The sequence below is a fragment of the Crocodylus siamensis genome, chromosome 1 (genome assembly GCF_052110815.1).
Source record: "Crocodylus siamensis isolate JL-2025a chromosome 1, ASM5211081v1, whole genome shotgun sequence".
NCBI classification, from domain to species: Eukaryota; Metazoa; Chordata; order Crocodylia; family Crocodylidae; genus Crocodylus; species Crocodylus siamensis.
The window spans coordinates 423,554,805-423,571,721 of record NC_143395.1 but is presented as its reverse complement, the minus strand read 5'-3'; the positions used below and the strand labels follow the sequence as shown (position 1 = coordinate 423,571,721).

The 16,917-nt window shown below is 57.0% G+C and overlaps 2 protein-coding genes across 2 annotated transcripts in view; one reads left to right on the top strand and one right to left on the bottom strand.

The window, feature by feature from the left end:
* Positions 1 to 147, bottom strand: part of LOC149875691 (uncharacterized) — a 72,795-nt gene extending 72,648 nt beyond the window's left edge. Inside the window, exon 1 of the transcript XR_016439733.1 lies at positions 102 to 147. The gene's annotated coding sequence lies outside the window, so the exon portion shown is untranslated. The remainder of the gene's footprint in view (positions 1 to 101) is intronic.
* A 5,959-nt stretch (positions 148 to 6,106) lies between these two features.
* LOC149875690 (uncharacterized) lies at positions 6,107 to 16,911 on the top strand. Its single transcript, XM_090031051.1, is given in 9 exon segments — positions 6,107 to 6,674; positions 7,384 to 7,602; positions 8,568 to 8,775; positions 9,962 to 10,134; positions 11,189 to 11,315; positions 11,915 to 12,031; positions 13,725 to 13,814; positions 14,520 to 15,952; positions 15,954 to 16,911. Coding segments are annotated over 9 exon segments (3,588 nt in total). The 5' UTR covers positions 6,107 to 6,347; the 3' UTR covers positions 16,848 to 16,911.
* The last annotated feature ends 6 nt before the right edge of the window (positions 16,912 to 16,917 follow it).

The following is a 16,917-nucleotide window of genomic DNA, read 5'->3' as shown; positions in this document are numbered from 1 at the left end:
GGCTCGGGAGCGCGGCTCCCTACTGGCTCAGCTATATGGGACCCGGAGGGCTTCCCCTCCGGATCCGGCTCAGCTGTGCCGAGGCCCTCCGCCCCACTTACCTTCGGGGGATCAGCTGCTGCTGCCCCCGCTGCCGATTCCTCTGCTGCTCTTGCTGCTGCTGCCGCCGCCGCCGCCTCGGGTCAAAAGTGGTTGGTTGCAGCATCTGCTATGGAGAAACTTTCATCGCTCCTACGCTGTATTTCTCCTGCGTGCGGTGACTCTGTCTCAGTTTTCTAGTGTCCCTGGTCAGAAATATGGGGACCGTTTTCCTACTGAATGTGGCGCCTTTGTCTGTGTTTGTCGTCCAGAATCGGACATGTCTTCCACTTGTCCTTCAGAAATCATAAACGTCGGGGACAAAGTACCTGGATTTGTTCATCATCACCTCAACGCGAACAAGGTGGGGCCCTTCTGCTATTTTTTCTTGTATCCCCATGCACCCAATTTGGTTAATTTGGTCTGTTTTATAAAGAGAAACGATCTCCTTATTTAAAAAACAGCCTTCCGCATGATGACGATATCTCTGCTTCCATCACAATGGCAGCGGCCAAGTAGGTTGCTCTGAGACTCCAGTGCAACCTGGCATCACTCACGCTCACTCATTTGGCTCTTTCAAGTGAGCCCGTCTCACAAAGACACAGAAACTTTATGAAGTCCTTGCTCATCCAAGCAGTCCTTCCTAATGGCAATGAAGTCCAGTGATAGCCTGGGGCCATCTCCTGTCGACATGGAGAAGGCTCATCTAGACGAGCCGCAGCAATGTCGAGTCCTGTTGGCTGTCAGCTCCTTGGGGCTCCTCTGTTACCCACATTGATTCCCATGTTATGACACCAATTTCCAGTTGCAAAGGGAAGGGAGAGGAAAAACCTATGAAATGTCCCATGCTGCCACAGGGCGCTAAGGTGGAACCGACCCAGCTCTTCTGCTCAGGAAACACGGGAGTGCTCAGAGATCGCCACGACACCGTCACGATGCTCTGATGTGCCACGGGACGTGGCAACCCTCTTCCAGAAGACTTTTTTCCTGCCCTCAATATTCCTTGCTACTTCTTTTCAGGGTGTCCAGATACCTGGGCTGGGAATATTCTCATCTGCCCAAATCAAGTTAGATCTCGGTGGCAAGAATTTCCTTGCAAGACAAAAACCCGTGTTTCTCCTTTCTGAGAAACTTTGCCAGGCCTACGGGCTGAAACAAAGAGAAAAGCACACTCCTGGGAAGAAGACCAAATATAGCCCCTGCCTTTCCTTGGAGTACATTTTTACCCTACTACAATGAAAATTAATCTAGTTGTGTGTGTGTGTGCATAGGTGTGTGTGTGTGTGAGAACAGCAGTGTCCGAGACACGCAGAGCATTCCTTCCAATGTTTTTAACAATAGCTTAGACTCTGTCCAGCTCTATGTCTTCACAGCCGGGGGTGGTTGCATACATTTTAAAAATTCTGTCCAAAGGCAGAAGATCTCTCTTTGAAATGTTCTTTTCACTTCTATTCCTGGAAATCTCATCACTCTGCTGTTATCACGGTGCCTGCAGTCTGATGTACATTGACCAAATCATGTGTTCTGGGCTCAGCTTGAAACAGAGCTGGCAAGAACAATGGTTTCTGGAAGTGCAGATACAGTGATGTCTGTTTGGAAAGAAAGCGGTTTCTGCTAGTGCCGGGGTGTCTGCATTGCAGTGAGGGGGGATGGTGCAGATCAGCGGTTCTCACCCTGTGCAGGCACAATGCACCCCTCTTCTCCTGGTCGAGCTCGTAGGAAGGAGCTGTATTTCTACGTAGATAAAGGTGTATTGGGTATCTTTGTATCGATCTAGCTGTTGTCCATTCTAGGGAATGGACTGATTTGAACAGGTTCATTAGGAAAAATCCAGATTGTACTCCTAACTGAAATTGAGAATCCTGTGGGAAAACCACTCTGGTCTCATGTGAAGCACCATTGATATTTCATTGAGATCTGGGGCAGCCTTTTTTTCTAACTGGGGCTGTTTTGGCATTTGCTAGTGTGAAGCTCTGTGATAAGGTCTGTGTAGCAGCTTTTCCAGGACATTTGGTAGTTTCAACCTATGCTCTAAAAATACATCCCTCCACACCCCACCATGTTTGGCTCCATGTTACTTTGTAGTGTGCTCTGTTCCTAGGCCCAGGTCCTCAAAGGTCTTTTTATCCTTGATTCCCAGTGCAGTCACTCAGCATTGCATGCGTCACTATGTTGGAGGGTCTGAGCTTAAGGGACTTGCTGAAGGACACAAGAGAAGTCTGTGGCATAGCCTGAGCCTGGATCTTCTGAATCCCCGGATAATGTCTTTCTCTGAGTTTTGCTCGTCGTCTCTTGTTAGACGCTCTCTTACCATGGAAGGCGCCACAAAACTTCAAACAGGGTGAATGTTATCCAGAAAGAATTATGCACCAGGATTTTTGGGCATCAGGAGCAGGTGGCTATTGTAGAAGAAGGGCAGTTTGCCTTGTTTGTTATTTGCTTGCTAACATCTGTGGAGTCATCTGCATTTTCCCTTGTTACTGCAGAGGCCTGTGAAACAAAACTCAACAGGACGCTCTTCAGCAATGCCAAGAGAATCGGCCTGTGGACAGATACCTTCTCCTTCCCATAAGGCTAGACCTCTGACCCTTCCAAGGTGAGAGCATTGGCTTCCTCTCCAGTTTGCTGACTGGCTTGCTCAACTTAAGGAGACGATCCTCCAAGCCCAAAGGAAGGCAATCCCAACGAGGATCAAAGGGAGCAGGAGAGCACACAAGCCTCCGTGGCTCACCAAAAGCATCCGGGAATGTCTCCTTGCTAAAAACGAGGCTTACACCCAATGGAAGGAAGGGGTCATCACCAGGGAGGGCTATTCTGCAGTTGCTCGGGGATGTAGGGGGGCAGTCAGGAAGGCCAAGGCGGAGATGGAACTGGGACTGGCTTCCCAGATTAAGGACAATAAGAAGTCTTTTTTTAAATACGTAGGGTGTAAAAAGAAGGTCCCGGGTAATGTGGGGCCCTTGCAGGACACGATGGGAAACTTGGTCGTCACACCAGACGGCAAAGCCAACAGGTTTAATGATTTCTTTGCCTCCGTCTTGCTAAGTAGGGACCAGAACAGCCACCTCCCTGCTGGGCCCCCCTCGGGCCCCGGGGGAGGCACACCTGGGCCACGGGTTAGCGAGGATTTATTTAGGGAGCTTCTGGAGGGGTTGGACATATTCAGGTCAGCCGGCCCGGATGATCTCCACCCTAGAGTGCTAAAGGAACTGGCCGAGGTCATTGCAAGTCCCCTAGCACGGCCTTATGAACACTCGTGGTGCTCTGGTGAGGTACCGGAGGACTGGAAGAGGGCCAACATGGTCCCCATCTTCAAAAAAGGCACGAAGGAGGACCCGGGAAACTATAGGCCGGTTAGTCTTACCTCCATCCTAGGCAAGCTGTTTGAGAAAATTATGCTGGCACACATCCAGGAGGGGCCAGCGGGGGACTGCATGCTTAGGGGCAACCAGCACGGGTTCATCAGTGGCAGGTCCTGTCAGACCCACCTGGCGGGCTTTTACGATCAGATCGCCAGATCATTAGATGCAGGGGGAGCAGTGGACGTCGTCTTACTGGACTTCCGGAAGGCTTTTGATACCGTCTCTCACCCCGTTCTCATTAAGAAACTGGGGGCTGTGGTGTAGACCCCCCCACAGTCAGATGGGTCGCCAACTGGTTGGAGGGCCGCACCCAGAGGGTGGTGGTGGATGGGTCCTTCTCAACCTGGAAGGACGTGGGCAGTGGGGTCCCCCAGGGCTCGGTCCTCGGGCCCGCACTGTTCAACATCTTCATCAGCGACTTGGACGAGGGGGTAAAAAGCCCCTGTTCAAATTTGCCGATGACACTAAGATGTGGGGGGATGTGGGCACACTGGAAGGATGCAAGAGGCTACAATCGGACCTGGACAGGTTACAAGGGTGGGCAGACCACAATAGGATGGGTTTCAACACAGACAAGTGCAAGGTGCTGCACCTGGGGAGGAACAACCGGCACCATACCTACAGGCTGGGGAGCTGCCCTCTTGTCAGCACGGAGGCGGAAAGGGATCTGGGGGTCATCACTGACTCCAAGATGAACACGGGCCGGCGGCGTGGGGACGCGGTCAGGAAGGCCAACCACACCTTGTCCTGCATCCACAGATGCATCTCGAGCAGGTCCAGGGAGGTGATCCTCCCCCTCTGTGCGGCCCTGGTCAGGCCGCAGCGGGAGTACTGCGTCCAGTTCTGGGCACCGCACTTCAGGAGGGACGTGGACAGCATGGAGAGGGTCCAGAGGAGGCCACCCGCATGGTCGGGAGCAGCAGGGCAGGCCCTACGAGGAGAGGCAACAGGACCTGAACCTGTTCAGCCTCCACAAGAGAAGGCTGAGGGGGATCTTGTGGCCTGTTACAGACTAGTCCGAGGGGACCAGCAGGCACTGGGGGAGTCCCTGTTCCCCCGAGCACCGCCAGGAGTGACCAGGAATAGCGGTCACAAGCTGGCAGCGAGGAGATTCAGACTCAATATCAGGAGGCGACGTCACGGTCAGGGCGCCTAGGGTCTGGACCCAGCTCCCAAGAGAAGTGGTGCCGGCTGCTGCCCTGGGGGGGTTTAAGAGCAGGTTGGATGAACACCTTGCTGGGGTCGAGCCCCGTACTCTTTCCTGCCATGGCAGGGGGTCGGACTAGATGATCTGCTCAGGTCCCTTCCGACCCTAGAAACTGTGAAACCATGACTGAGTCCAAGGAGCCTGGGGGGACGGTTCAGCAGAACAAGACACGTCCGTGTGCGGCCAGCCAAGCCGGGGGGCTCGCACAAGCCGGGGGCCCTGCCTGCGCCTCCCCCGGGCAGCCCCCAGCACACACGGGGGACAGGGGCAGGGACAGGCCCGTGCAGCGGGGGCTGGGACCAGTGGGGGGTGGGGCGAGTGGGGGACACACGGCCGGTTCGACCTGGTCCTTCTTGGAGGACACGGCCACGGAAGTGGTGACTGCGCAGGCCAGAGACGCTGCTCCTCACACGAGTGCTAATGCCCCTGGTCCCCCCCGGCCGTGCCCCTGCGCCTCGGCTCCGTGGGGTCCGCGGGGAGCTCGGCACGCCGCAGTACTGCCCGGGGGGGTCTGCAATGGGTGTGAGCACCACGACACCCCCTCTTCTCCCGGGCGGCGGTAGGGGCCAGGCCAGAGCCGGTGCTGCTGCTCCCCTGCCTGGCAACACATGGAAGCACCCCGAGCGCCAGGTTTTCTCCCAACGCGTGTGCGAGCGCCGTGCGCCGAGCCCGGCCCGCGTGGGGGGTTGTGTGACGGCGCCGTGCGAGTTGCTGCGCACGGGGATGCACGAGGATCCCCACCTTCAGTACCAGCGGTCACGGTTACAGCCACAGGTTTCATGTGCTGGTACACAGCTGTATGGAAGATTTTGTCTTGCAAAACTGGGAATTTGACATGGAAAATTACATTTTAAATAAAAACGCTATGACATGCACAGATGTTTTGTGATGTTATAATTTATTCTTCCTTTCGTATATTCTGTTTTAAGATAAACACTTTTTTTTCATCAATACCCCTTGAATTGAAGTTTGGGTTGATGTTTAACTGGTGTTTGTTTTAATGCAGGTGAAAATAAGCAATAATGGTTTAAACCACATGATTTCTACAGACGAATTGAAGACTTGTGGCTGTGGGCTCCCTCCCAGAGGTGCAGGGGAGAGCAGGGGCCCAGACGCCGGGGTCCTCGGGTGGGGGGGCTGGGGCCGGGGTCTCGCGGAGGGGCGGGGGTGGGGGCGAGAGCAGGGGGCTGGGGGCCGGATGCGGGGGGGGCACCACTTCCAGCTCTGCAGGCTCGCGGGGAATCAACCCGTGTTTGCACCGCGCAGGCGCTGAGACGGACTGTCCCAGCTCCTGGAGGCGGCCGGGGAAGATACTGGAGTTGCCCAAACATGAGAGAGAGAGAGAGAGAGTGTGCGTACGTGTGTGCGCGTGTACTCGCGTGTGCAAAGACGGGATTGTAAGTCACCTCCGTCCCGCCCTTCCCTTCCCTTCTTTCTCCTCTTCTCTCTTGTCCGTCCCTTTTTGTCTCGTCTCCCGGCCCCGCCGCTGGCTGCGGTCGTCTCCCCCGGGCAGGACAAACGCACACGCACTATCTGCCCGCCCCGCCCGCCACACAGCCGTGCCCCCGCGGCGCTCCCGGCGGGGGGGGGGACACTGCCCGGCTCCCCGCGGGCTGCGGGCGGTGCGGGAGCCCGGACGAGATCTCGCGGCCACAACCGCGTCGGTCCCGCGGCGCTCTCGGCCGAGAGCCGGAGCCGGGATGCCATTGGCCGCCCCGCCGTGCATGCCCGCCCCCCCGGGAAGTAGCAGGCGCCGATTGGCTGCTGCCGGCCGAGGGGCGTGGTCGCGCGCGCAGGTGCCGGTGCGGGTCCGCCCGGGCTGCACGCGGTGCCCCCCCCCGCCCCCCCGCCGGCGCCGCGTGCACGAGCGGCAGCTTCCCCCCGGCGAGACGCGGGGCCGGAGCCGCGCGGGACCGGGTGCGGGGCCGTGGGACCGCACGTCTGGGCCGGGACCCGGAGCTCGGCGCGGGCAGCGGGGTCTCACCCCCCCGGTCCCCTGCCGCGCGGCTGCAGCCAGCCGGGCCGGGGTGAGTGTGAGCACGCACGTGTGAGCAGGAGGCGGTGGGGAGGCAAGGGCACCAGCAGCTGGCGTGGGGAGCCGGGCGGCGTGGCGCGGGCTCGTGTCCGGGGGTCTGGCACACGGTTTGGGCGATTTGGCCTCAGGACACTTCCAAAGGTAATAACGACAGGGCCCTTCCCCCACCACGTCAGGTCGAGCGTGCTGCTCGGCTCCCCCAGCCCCCGAGGACCCTTCCCCTGCTGAATTTCAATAGTCTAGATGCACACAAATAAACTTGCTTCGATCTCTAACGAGCATCTAAACGCACCCAGCACAGGGATGTCGGCTACACCCGAATAAATTGAATTTCAATAGTAGATGTTTTCGATCTGAGCCTTCAAGACCACTGTCCCCGCATACTCACTGTATGTTTAATTGGTGCAGGGCTCTTTTCCACCCCCCAGAAGGGCTGAGAAATGACGGTTGAAGGGAAACTGGTTTTAGGAACTGAGGGATTTACTGGTGGAGGTGAGTGTGTGCGGGTCTGGATAGGACCATGGTTTTAATGATTGGCAGTGGATGTGGGCGACCGGTTTTATTAGGGCTGTCTCAATAAAGACTGAGGGATTTACTGGTATGAGTGTGTGCGGGTCTGGGGACCATGGTTTTAATGATTGGCAGTGGATGTGGGCGACCGGTTTTATTAGGGGTCTCAATAAAGATCGGGCCCACGGAAGATTTGCAGCCGCCTGCGGGAGCTGTGCCGGCGCTGGCTGTTGTCCCTGGCGCCGCAGCAAGGAGCAGATGCTGGAGCTGGTGGTGCTGGAGCAGCTCCTGGCCATCCTGCCCCCGGAGATGCGGAGCTGGGCATGCGGGGGCCGCGTGGAGACCTGCGCCCAGGCCGTGGCCCTGCCGAGGGGGCTCAGCTGGGGCAGGCGGAGGACGGGAAGCTCCAGGTGAGAGCGTTTGGTGCCATGTGCACCTCCCCATGTCGGGGGGACGTCGTGAAGGAACACCTTGAGAAGCTGGATACCTTCAAGTCAGCCGGACCTGACAACCTGCACCCCAGGGTACTCAAGGAGCTGGCGAGCGTCATAGCCCAGCCCCTGGCACGGGTCTTCGAGAGCTCCTGGCGCTCTGGTGTAGTGCCCGAAGACTGGAAGAAGGCCAACGTGGTGCCGACCTTCAAGAAAGGGAGGAGAGTGGATCCGGCTAACTACAGGCCCATTAGCCTGACTTCTGTCCTGGGGAAGATCTTAGAAAAGGTTATTAAGGAGGCCATCCTTGAGGGACTGGCCCAGGCTAACATCCTAAGGGACAGCCAGCACGGGTTTGTTGCGGGTAGGTCTTGTTTGACCAATCTCATTTCCTCCTGTGACCAGGTGACCTATCACCTGGACAAGGGAGAAGAGATTGATGCCATATATCTTGACTTCAAAAAAGCTTTTGATCTGGTATCCCATGATCACCTCTTGGCCAAACTGCCCAGTTGTGGCCTTGGCTCCACCACGATCCGCTGGCTGGGAAATTGGCTCCGTGGTTGCACCCCCAAGGCTCTGTCCTGGGACCCATCCTGTTCAACATCTTCATTAACGAGACATGGGGTCAGGAGTGGACTGGCCAAGTTGATGACACCAAACTTTGGGGCAAAGCATCCACGCCAGAAGACAGGCGGGTGATCCAGGCTGACCTGGACAAGCTCAGTAAATGGGCAGACGAGAACCCACGGTGTTTAACACCGAAAAATGCAAGGTTCTCCACCTCCGGAGGAAAAACCTGCAGCACCCTTATAGGCTCGGCAGCGCTTCATTCGGTAGCACTACAGAAGAAAGAGACTTGGGGGTCATCATTGACCACAGATGAACATGAGCCTGCAATGCCCAGATCCCGGCTCCCCAGTGACACGTTTGTGTGTCCCCAGGTCACGGTGCGTGTGGAGGTCGAGGAGGTGTCCTCAGACACGATGCAGCCCCCCGGGGCCCTGCCGGAGCCTGGGGACTCCTGGGAGCAGCCGAAGGCCCGTGGTGAGGACAGGCCTCTGGAGGAGGCAGGAGATCGGGAAACCCCAGGGCCCGAGGACGAGCTGCCCCATGTCGCCAAAGAGGAGCCCCTGCCCAACCCGGAGCCAGGTCCTTATGCTTTTTGATGTACAAGGTTAACCTGGGCTCAACACCCAAAGAGTAGCAGTTACCTCCCCACACCCCCCACCATTATTAGTGTTGGCTCCTGGGTTTAGGCCAGTTGATCTGGGGGACAACTAAGTAGAAAACAGAGATGGGAGTGGGGTCACAGGCTCCAGACAGGTGCTGCAAGGGGGGACGGCGAGCGGAGCGGACAGTAGCCGATGGCTCCTGAACGAGTGCAAGGAGCCAGGGGCAGGTGAGGTGCGGGATGAAGTCCTGGCGTGCAGTTCGGAGCCTGAGTGCCTGTGCTGGGGTTGGGGCGAGCGGCTCCAGTGCCTGCCCCTGCCCGGGACAGGGCCGCAGGGTTTGTAGCTGTGTGGCTGGGGTGGGGCAGGGCTCTGGTCCCGGGGGGTGGTCCCAGGCCCAGGCTGTTTCTCACTGCCTGCGCCGCTCCTCTCAGAAAGATGCTTCATGTGACTGGCTCTTGCCGTGCTGCCACGGTCACAACCAGGGATCGAATTGCTGTTCTGAGGTCAGTGTTGTAATTATATCAATCAATAAGAGGCTGGTGCCGGTGATGCGGACATGAGAGTCCCCAGTGGCCTCTGGCTGGTCCAAGTGCAGTTAGCCGAGGCCTCCATCCTGCTGCAGGTCCCCAGGAGAGGGGAGACCTGGGACCTGTCGGCATGTGGAGGGTCCCCAGGTGGGTGCCCCAGACCAAGCCCTTCCCCGGGCGAGGTGAGGAGCGGTGGGTCTCCCCTTTCCAGGGGCAGGAGGCCCGTCCCCCAGCGTAGAAATCTCTCTGCCAGAACAGTTTGATGGGTCCGTGGTCCAGCGGGTCGGTGGCTCTTGTTCTCCTGGTGCCCTGGAAGCATGTCACGTGTCATGGAGTAGACTGACCCTCCATTTCACGCCCACCCCGCCCCAACATGTCCAGGTGACCCAGCACCAGCATCCCTCCAGATCCTTTCCCAGGGAGCGATGCCACGATGCCGTGATCACCACGGGCGCTGGGGCAGTTCTAGAGGCTCATCTCCAGCCTCTTGCCTGTGGGACACCGAGTCTCCTCCCCGCTCTTCCACACACTGCAGCCTCCAGCTCCCTTCATCCCAGGCCAGGCGAGGAGACGAGCAGGGCTTTCCCTGTGCCACCACCCCAGGGCTAACCTGTGCACTCTCTTACCCACCCGCAGGTGCTGGGACCCTGAGCCGAGCAGATCTGCAGCCTCCCGAGGCAGGAGCAGTCAACCTGGAGCTGCAGAGACGCTCGGCAGGGAGACGGGGACGGAGCGGCTCCCTGACACCTGGGCCGGGCCAGCTGCAGGAGGGGCAGGGCAGGCCGGGGAAGCAGGGGGAGAGCATGGAGGTGAGCAGGGCACCGGCTCGAGGTGGGGGTGGGAGTGCAGCTGGGGCAGAGCCCAGGAGGAGCCAGGGGTGCTGTCAAGAGTTTGGGGAGCAGAGACCTGAAGAGTGACCGGGGGTGCTGGCATGGGAAGGCCTGGTCAGAGTCCACCAGCCCGCACCAGGCAGCCTGGGGCAGTGGTCTCTACAGCCAAGCCCAGCAAGTCCTCTCCCCCCGGCTAGGACTGGGGAGCACAGAGGGGCTCTGCAGCCGATGCCAGCAGGGCCCCCCCAGCACATCGGTTTGGCAGGAGTGCGCAGCACACCTGGCTGCTGCTTCTCTGTGTTGGGGTGAGGCGAGGCAGAAGCCGGGGTGATTTGCAGCTTACAGACTAACTGAATCAGAGGCACAGCACAGGTTTTTTCGATTCCACACTCATTTGATGAGTTCGAATTGAAGGCTGCGCACAGACCAGACTGTTAAATAGAGAGAGTCTTTTGGTTACCAAGTGCAGGGGACAGCACGGTGGGAAGGGGGACAGTGCTGGGAGAGGGGATGCAAGTACAGACCCCCCACACAAAGGGGACACAAAAGCTAATCTCGTTAGTCGGACAAGACTCCACAGTCCTCGTGTGGACCGCGCTTAGCACAACCCAGCCTGCAGATGATTTCTGGCTGCACAGCTCCCTGTTCAGGTTTGTTTTGAAGTGTCTGGTGTAAGGACAGCTGCTCTGAGGTCAGCACTGGGCAGTGCAGGGAGGTGAAAGTGTCCTGGCACAAGCCTTTGTCTCTTCCTGGACCAGATGTCACCAGCAGGGCCGGAGGGGTGTGGGGGGGAGTGTGGGGCACCACCGGGGGTGGGCAGTGGGGGTGGGGTGCTATTGGTTGGGAGCAATTTTTTCTTTTTCATTTTTTAAACGGAGAAAACCAGGGTCCCTGCATATCATGTGCCAGCTGAGTAGCGTACCCCTGCCTGTCCTGGCTAAGCGTGCACAGCGCTGTAGTGCAGAGCGAGTGCAGACAGGGCGGGGGGCAGCTGGGGCAGGAGACACTGATGGTGTAACGCTTGTGCCTGCAGCTCCAGGAGGTGTTTGAGGACGTGGCAGTGTATTTCACACGGGAGCAGTGGGAGCTGCTGGAAGAGGAAGACAAGGGGCTTTACCGGGACCAGATGCTGAGGAACTACCGAGCCCTCGCTTCCCTGGGTAAAGCTCTGGTTCTTCCTTTGCCCTGGAGCCATGTGAGCTCTGAAGCGGTGTTGTCTTCTCCCTGGTTTTAACGGTCTCATCCTCATGAATGTTTGGCCGGTGGCTGAAATCCCTTTGCTCCCCACTGCTCTGTCCATGATCAGCCCTCTCACATTTCATTCTTGTGCATGTGCCTCCTTCATTTGATGCAGCCGCCTTCCTTGGAGTCTTCCCCCTTGATAACATGATTTCCCTTTGCCTTCTCACCGTGATGGTATCGTGTGCCATTCGTTGTGCCTCAAAATGCACTAACAGCTGTTCCTTGGGCAGTTCTCCCGAGCTCCTCCCTCTCTTGCCTAGCATGTCCTGTCCAGACTCATTTCCACTCATTTGCACTGGTGTTTGCCTTCCTGTGACCATCCGTCCACTGCGTGGATGAAAAGGGTCATCCTCTTCTCCCTGCTCTTCCTTCCCTTTCCGCCTAAATGTCCGTCATCCCTTGTACATCAAGTCCTTAGTATAATCCTGGAGTTCATTGGCTCCTTTCCCCAAATTTCAGTTGCTTATTCTGCGTCCAGTACCAGTGGATAAACTCTGCTTAACCACTGCCCAAGCAGGATATCGAGGCCCCGCGCCTGACTTAATCTGCCGCATCCAGCGAGGAGAAGTGGAGCTCTGGGACAGTGGTGATGAGGACCGTGGGGAAATCTCGAGGTCGGAGGACCGGCGGCCAGGTGAGTTGTGGCTGTCCCCTCCACCCAACTCCCCTCTCCCAAATGCTCCGTGCCCAGGGTGAAAGGGAGCCTGGTAACTGCAGACCTGCCCTGTGCTGCCATCCCCGGTGCTGACCTCAAAGAGCTTATGCTGTCGTGTGTGCAGACAGGTGTTCCACACCCTGAAATTCAAACTGTGGAAACGGTTACCAACAGGATTGTTTTTGCCAAAGACCCCCAGTGTTTGACGTGGCCCCTTGCTGATTTCATATCCAGTGAACTCTAAGAGTAATTATTCCAAGTTTTGTCCCTGTAATACGACTCGAGAAGCGGCTCCATTACACATTACAGCAGAGACCTTTGGTGGTGCCGGCCTCGTGTCCTGCGCTGGGGGTGGGAGATGTTTGTTTCTGGCTTTCCCGCTGTTCACGTAGAAATTGCACAACCGTCCCCCCAAATCCCCAGAGTGAGAGCATGCACACAACACCCTCTTCCTTTGTTTGTCCATTCCTTCAATAACGTTCTCATGCCAAATTGCCTAATCGTCAAGTTCCTTACCAGCTGAACATCTTTTCACCAGCGATAATTATGCGTAAGACTTTTAATCTCTTCCATTAATCACCCCTCTCGAACTTTGGCATGACTGATATTTTTGAGGCCCAGGAGACCATACTCCAGGGATGTACCATTTTCTGTAACCACTTTGCAGATATTCCCGAACCGATGCAGAAGTAGAGCTCACATTTCATTGTCTATCATACCTCCCAGCACAGCCACATACAGGAATAACGGTGCACAAACACAGCCGAGCAAGTGACACAATTACTGTGTGAAGCTCAAAACTTCTGTGTACCAAGTGAATTTCTTGATGATTCACTGCTGGTCCACAGCCTGGAAAACACAAAGACAAAAACGGGAATGGCTTAACCCCTTTAAGTTAGTTCATGTCATGGGATCACTTTTCACACTGTGGCTGGCTTGGCCCTGGCCCTGGCCCTGGCCCTACTGCAGCTCCTTCACCGATTCCCCTCTTTGCAGCTTCAGAGGCTGCTTTTTAGCAGTCTTTTCTGCTTCAAGTGACAGCTGCTGCAAGGTGTACCCTGGCACACACCTTTCCTCCTTGGCTTGCACCAGGGGTTTTCTGTTGGGGATGGCTCCCCGTATCCTTTTCCCAGCAAAGAGGAACCCACAGGGTAGTGGGAGCCAAGGTGTGCAGGTGCTCTGCACTCACCTTTCTCGGGGTGGCAACAAGTGGCATTTTGTAGAGACTGCCGTGCCACAAGTAGCTCCACCTCACTAACCAGTCCCAGGAGGGGGTGTAGTTTTCAGGCCCTACACAGGAGTAATTTTTGGGCTTTTCTGCCTTGGTTATCTTTACCCCCTCATAGGCACAGTCTCTCATTTCTGGGATTTTTGCCTCCCCCAGCCCTTCTGGTTAGACAAGAGAGAGGCTGGGGCTGTCCCTGGTGTCGCCTGGTCCGGTTCACCTGGAGCACCGGACGTGTGTAATCGTGGGCTCGAGCTGCATGAAGTGGGTCGGTGAAGTGGGTGGGATTCAGAAGGTTTCATGTTGTGGGGGGAAGTGAATCCCTCGCTGTTTGCCCCAGAATCTGTCCTGTGTGGTTTCCTCTCTGGGGCCCCGAGTGCCACAAAGCCTGAGGCTCAGCCCAGCGTCCGTGTGCGGGTTCATGCCGAGACCTTTGCCCCACTGCAGATTCCCGTGGTGTGCAGGCTGCCTGGCATTCGTTAGCAGAGGAAAGCTCCATGGGCTCATTCCCTGCATCAGACTTTGCTCCAGAAACAGGTAGGAAGCTGATAGCTGCTATCAATCCTCCAGTCCCAGAACATTTCTTGGAGGGGTAATGCATGAAACACGATGGGTTTTTCTACCAAGCAGTGTAAGGAACTGCTCCCCGCACACTCCTGACTCTAGAAATGCACCCCGAGGCTGTTCACCCGTATACCTAGATGCGTCTTTCAGGACTGCCAGTGATCAAGGGCAAGCATTGCAGATGGGTCTCGCCAAAGCAGTGGGGCTTCTGGAGCGTGTCAGCCCAGTCAGGTGGGGGGCTCAGCACCATCTCCCCCTAGAAGCACCAGCCCTGTGAGATACAGCAGCCCTTTGAGAGCCTCATTTTTCCTTTTAGCAGATCCTCCTGCTCTCATCCTCAGCCTGTTAAAACATGAACATATTCAGGTACAGTCCAAACACACACATCCCACGTGTTTCTTGGAGCAAGGCCTGAGGAGATGGGGCTGAGAGCTGGGCCAGCAACCTTGAGAGTCTGCCTATTAACTCCACCGAGTAGGGAAGATGAGACTGGCACAGGGACCTGGCACTGCCTAACCCCCGGCACTTGGGCCTTTGGCCGAAAGACCTAGTTTTCTTGAGGAAAGACAAGTGCCAAGACCTGTCCTGCTCTGAGGCCCATCCCAGCAGAAGGAATACCAGTGCTTGCCCCTTGGCAGCAGGGCAGGAACTAATCTGGTGTTTCTTCCTCCCATGCAGGACATGCCTGGTTGCTGAGCGAAACTGAGGAGGAGGCTTCTGCGGAAGGGCCTGGAAAGCTGGAGCCACCATGGGCTTCCCTGGGGAGTACGGATGAGGTGGCTTCCCTTAGCTCAGCGATGGACCAATGGCTAAAGGGTCTGGGGATGCCCCAAAAGCAGGAGACTGTAGCACTGAACACACTCCCATGTCTAGTTGGGCATGGGAGTGAAGAAGGGAAAGAAGCCATAAAAAGCCCAAGGTGCAGGGACGAACATGTCATGCTGAGACACCTGAAGAGGCAGAAAGCAAAGGTCCGCTGGAGAGAGACACTGCATGCAGACCAAGGCAGTGTGGGGGACCTCAGTGGGAAGCAGGAGCTCGCTACCAAGCCCAGGGGGAGAGACCACCCCTGCCCTCAGTGCAGGAAACGTTTTAGCTGCCCCTCCCTCCTGGCTCTGCACAAGAGAAGGCATGCTGGGGAGAAGCCCCATGTATGCGCCACGTGTGGGAAGAGCTTCACCTGCCTCTCGACCCTGGCTGCTCACCACCAGATCCATTCTGCACAGCTCCCCCACCGCTTCACCAAAAGGGGGAAGAGCTTTGTGCACAGGTTGGAGCTGCTCAAAACCCAAGATGTGCACAGGAAGAAGCATCAGTACCGCTGTGTCACATGTGGTGAGACCTTCACCCATTTCTTCTCCCTGGCTCAGCACCGGCACATGCACTTGGGGAGGAAGACACACCGCTGCACTGAGTGCAGGAAGAACTTCATCAGCTGGCAAGGCCTGTCCCAGCACCAGTGCGTGCAGAGGAGGCAGCAGCCACACTGCTGCACGAAGTGTGGAAAGAACTTCAGGCAGCCCTCCAGCCTGGCCAGGCACAGGTGCATGCACACAGGGGAGAAGCCACATCAGTGCTCTGTGTGTGGGAAGAGCTTCATCTCCCCTTCCAAGCTGGCCCAGCACCAGCGCATCCACACAAGAGAAAAGCCGTATCAGTGCTCTACATGTGGGAAGAGCTTCAGTTATTCCTCCCAACTGGCCCAGCACCAGCGCGTCCACACAGGGGAGAAGCCATATCAGTGCTCTGAGTGTGGGAAGAGCTTCACCCAGTCCTCCACCCTGGCCTGGCACCAGCGCACCCACACAGGGGAGAAGCCATATCAGTGCTCTGAGTGTGGGAAGAGCTTCACCCAGTCCTCCACCCTGGCCCAGCACCAGCGCACCCACACAGGGGAGAAGCCATATCAGTGTTCTGAGTGTGGGAAGAGCTTCAGTGATCCCAGCAGCCTGATCAGGCACCAGCGCATCCACACAGGGGAGAAGCCATATCAGTGCTCTGAGTGTGGGAAGAGCTTCACCCGATACGCCCACGTGGTCCGGCATCAGCACACCCACACGGGGGAGAAGCCACATCAGTGCTCTGACTGTGGGAAGAGCTTCACCCTATCCAGCAGGCTCTACCCTGGCCATGCACAAGCGCACCCACACAGGGGAGAAGCCATATCAGTGCTCTGAGTGTGGGAAGAGCTTCCGTTATTCCTCCTCTCTGGCCAAGCACAAGCGCATGCACAGAGGGGAGAAGCCATATCAGTGCTCTGAGTGTGGGAAGGGCTTCAGTTGGCCCTCCCTCCTGTCCACACACAAGCGCATCCACACAGGGGAGAAGCCACATCAGTGCTCTGAGTGTGGGAAGAGCTTCGGTTATTCTTCCTCCCTGGCCAACCACATGCTTGTTCACAGGGGAGAGAAGCCATATCAGTGCCGTGAATGTGGGAAGAGCTTCGGTTCCTCCTCCAAGCTGGCCAAGCACAAGCGCATGCACACAGGGGAGAAGCCATATCAGTGCTCTTACTGTGGGAAAAGCTTCAGTTACTCCTCCGGTCTGGCCAACCACCAGCGCATCCACACAGGGGAGAAGCCGTATCGCTGCTCTGAGTGTGGGAAGAGCTTCAGTTGCTCCTCCTACCTGTCTCAGCACCAACGCATCCACACAGGGGAGAAGCCATATAAGTGCTGTGTGTGTGGGAAGAGCTTCGGTTTCTCCTCCAGTCTGGCCAAGCACCAGCGCATCCACAAAGAAGAGAAGACACATCATTCCTCTTAGTGTAGGAAGAACTGCACCCAGTCCTCCTACCTGTCTGAGCACCAGCGCATGCACACAGGGGAGAAGCCATATCAGTGCTCTGAGTGTGGGAAGAGCTTCAGTTGTTCCTCTGGGCTGGCCAGGCACAAGCGCATGCACACAGGGGAGAAGCCATATCAGTGCTCTGAGTGTGGGAAGAGCTTCACTCGCTCTTCTGGCTTGGTGCAGCACCAGCATGTCCACACAGGGGAGAAGCCATAAAATGTTCTGAGTGTGGGAAGACTTTCAGCATCCTCTCTGGCTTGCCCTAGCACCAGCGCGTGCACACGAG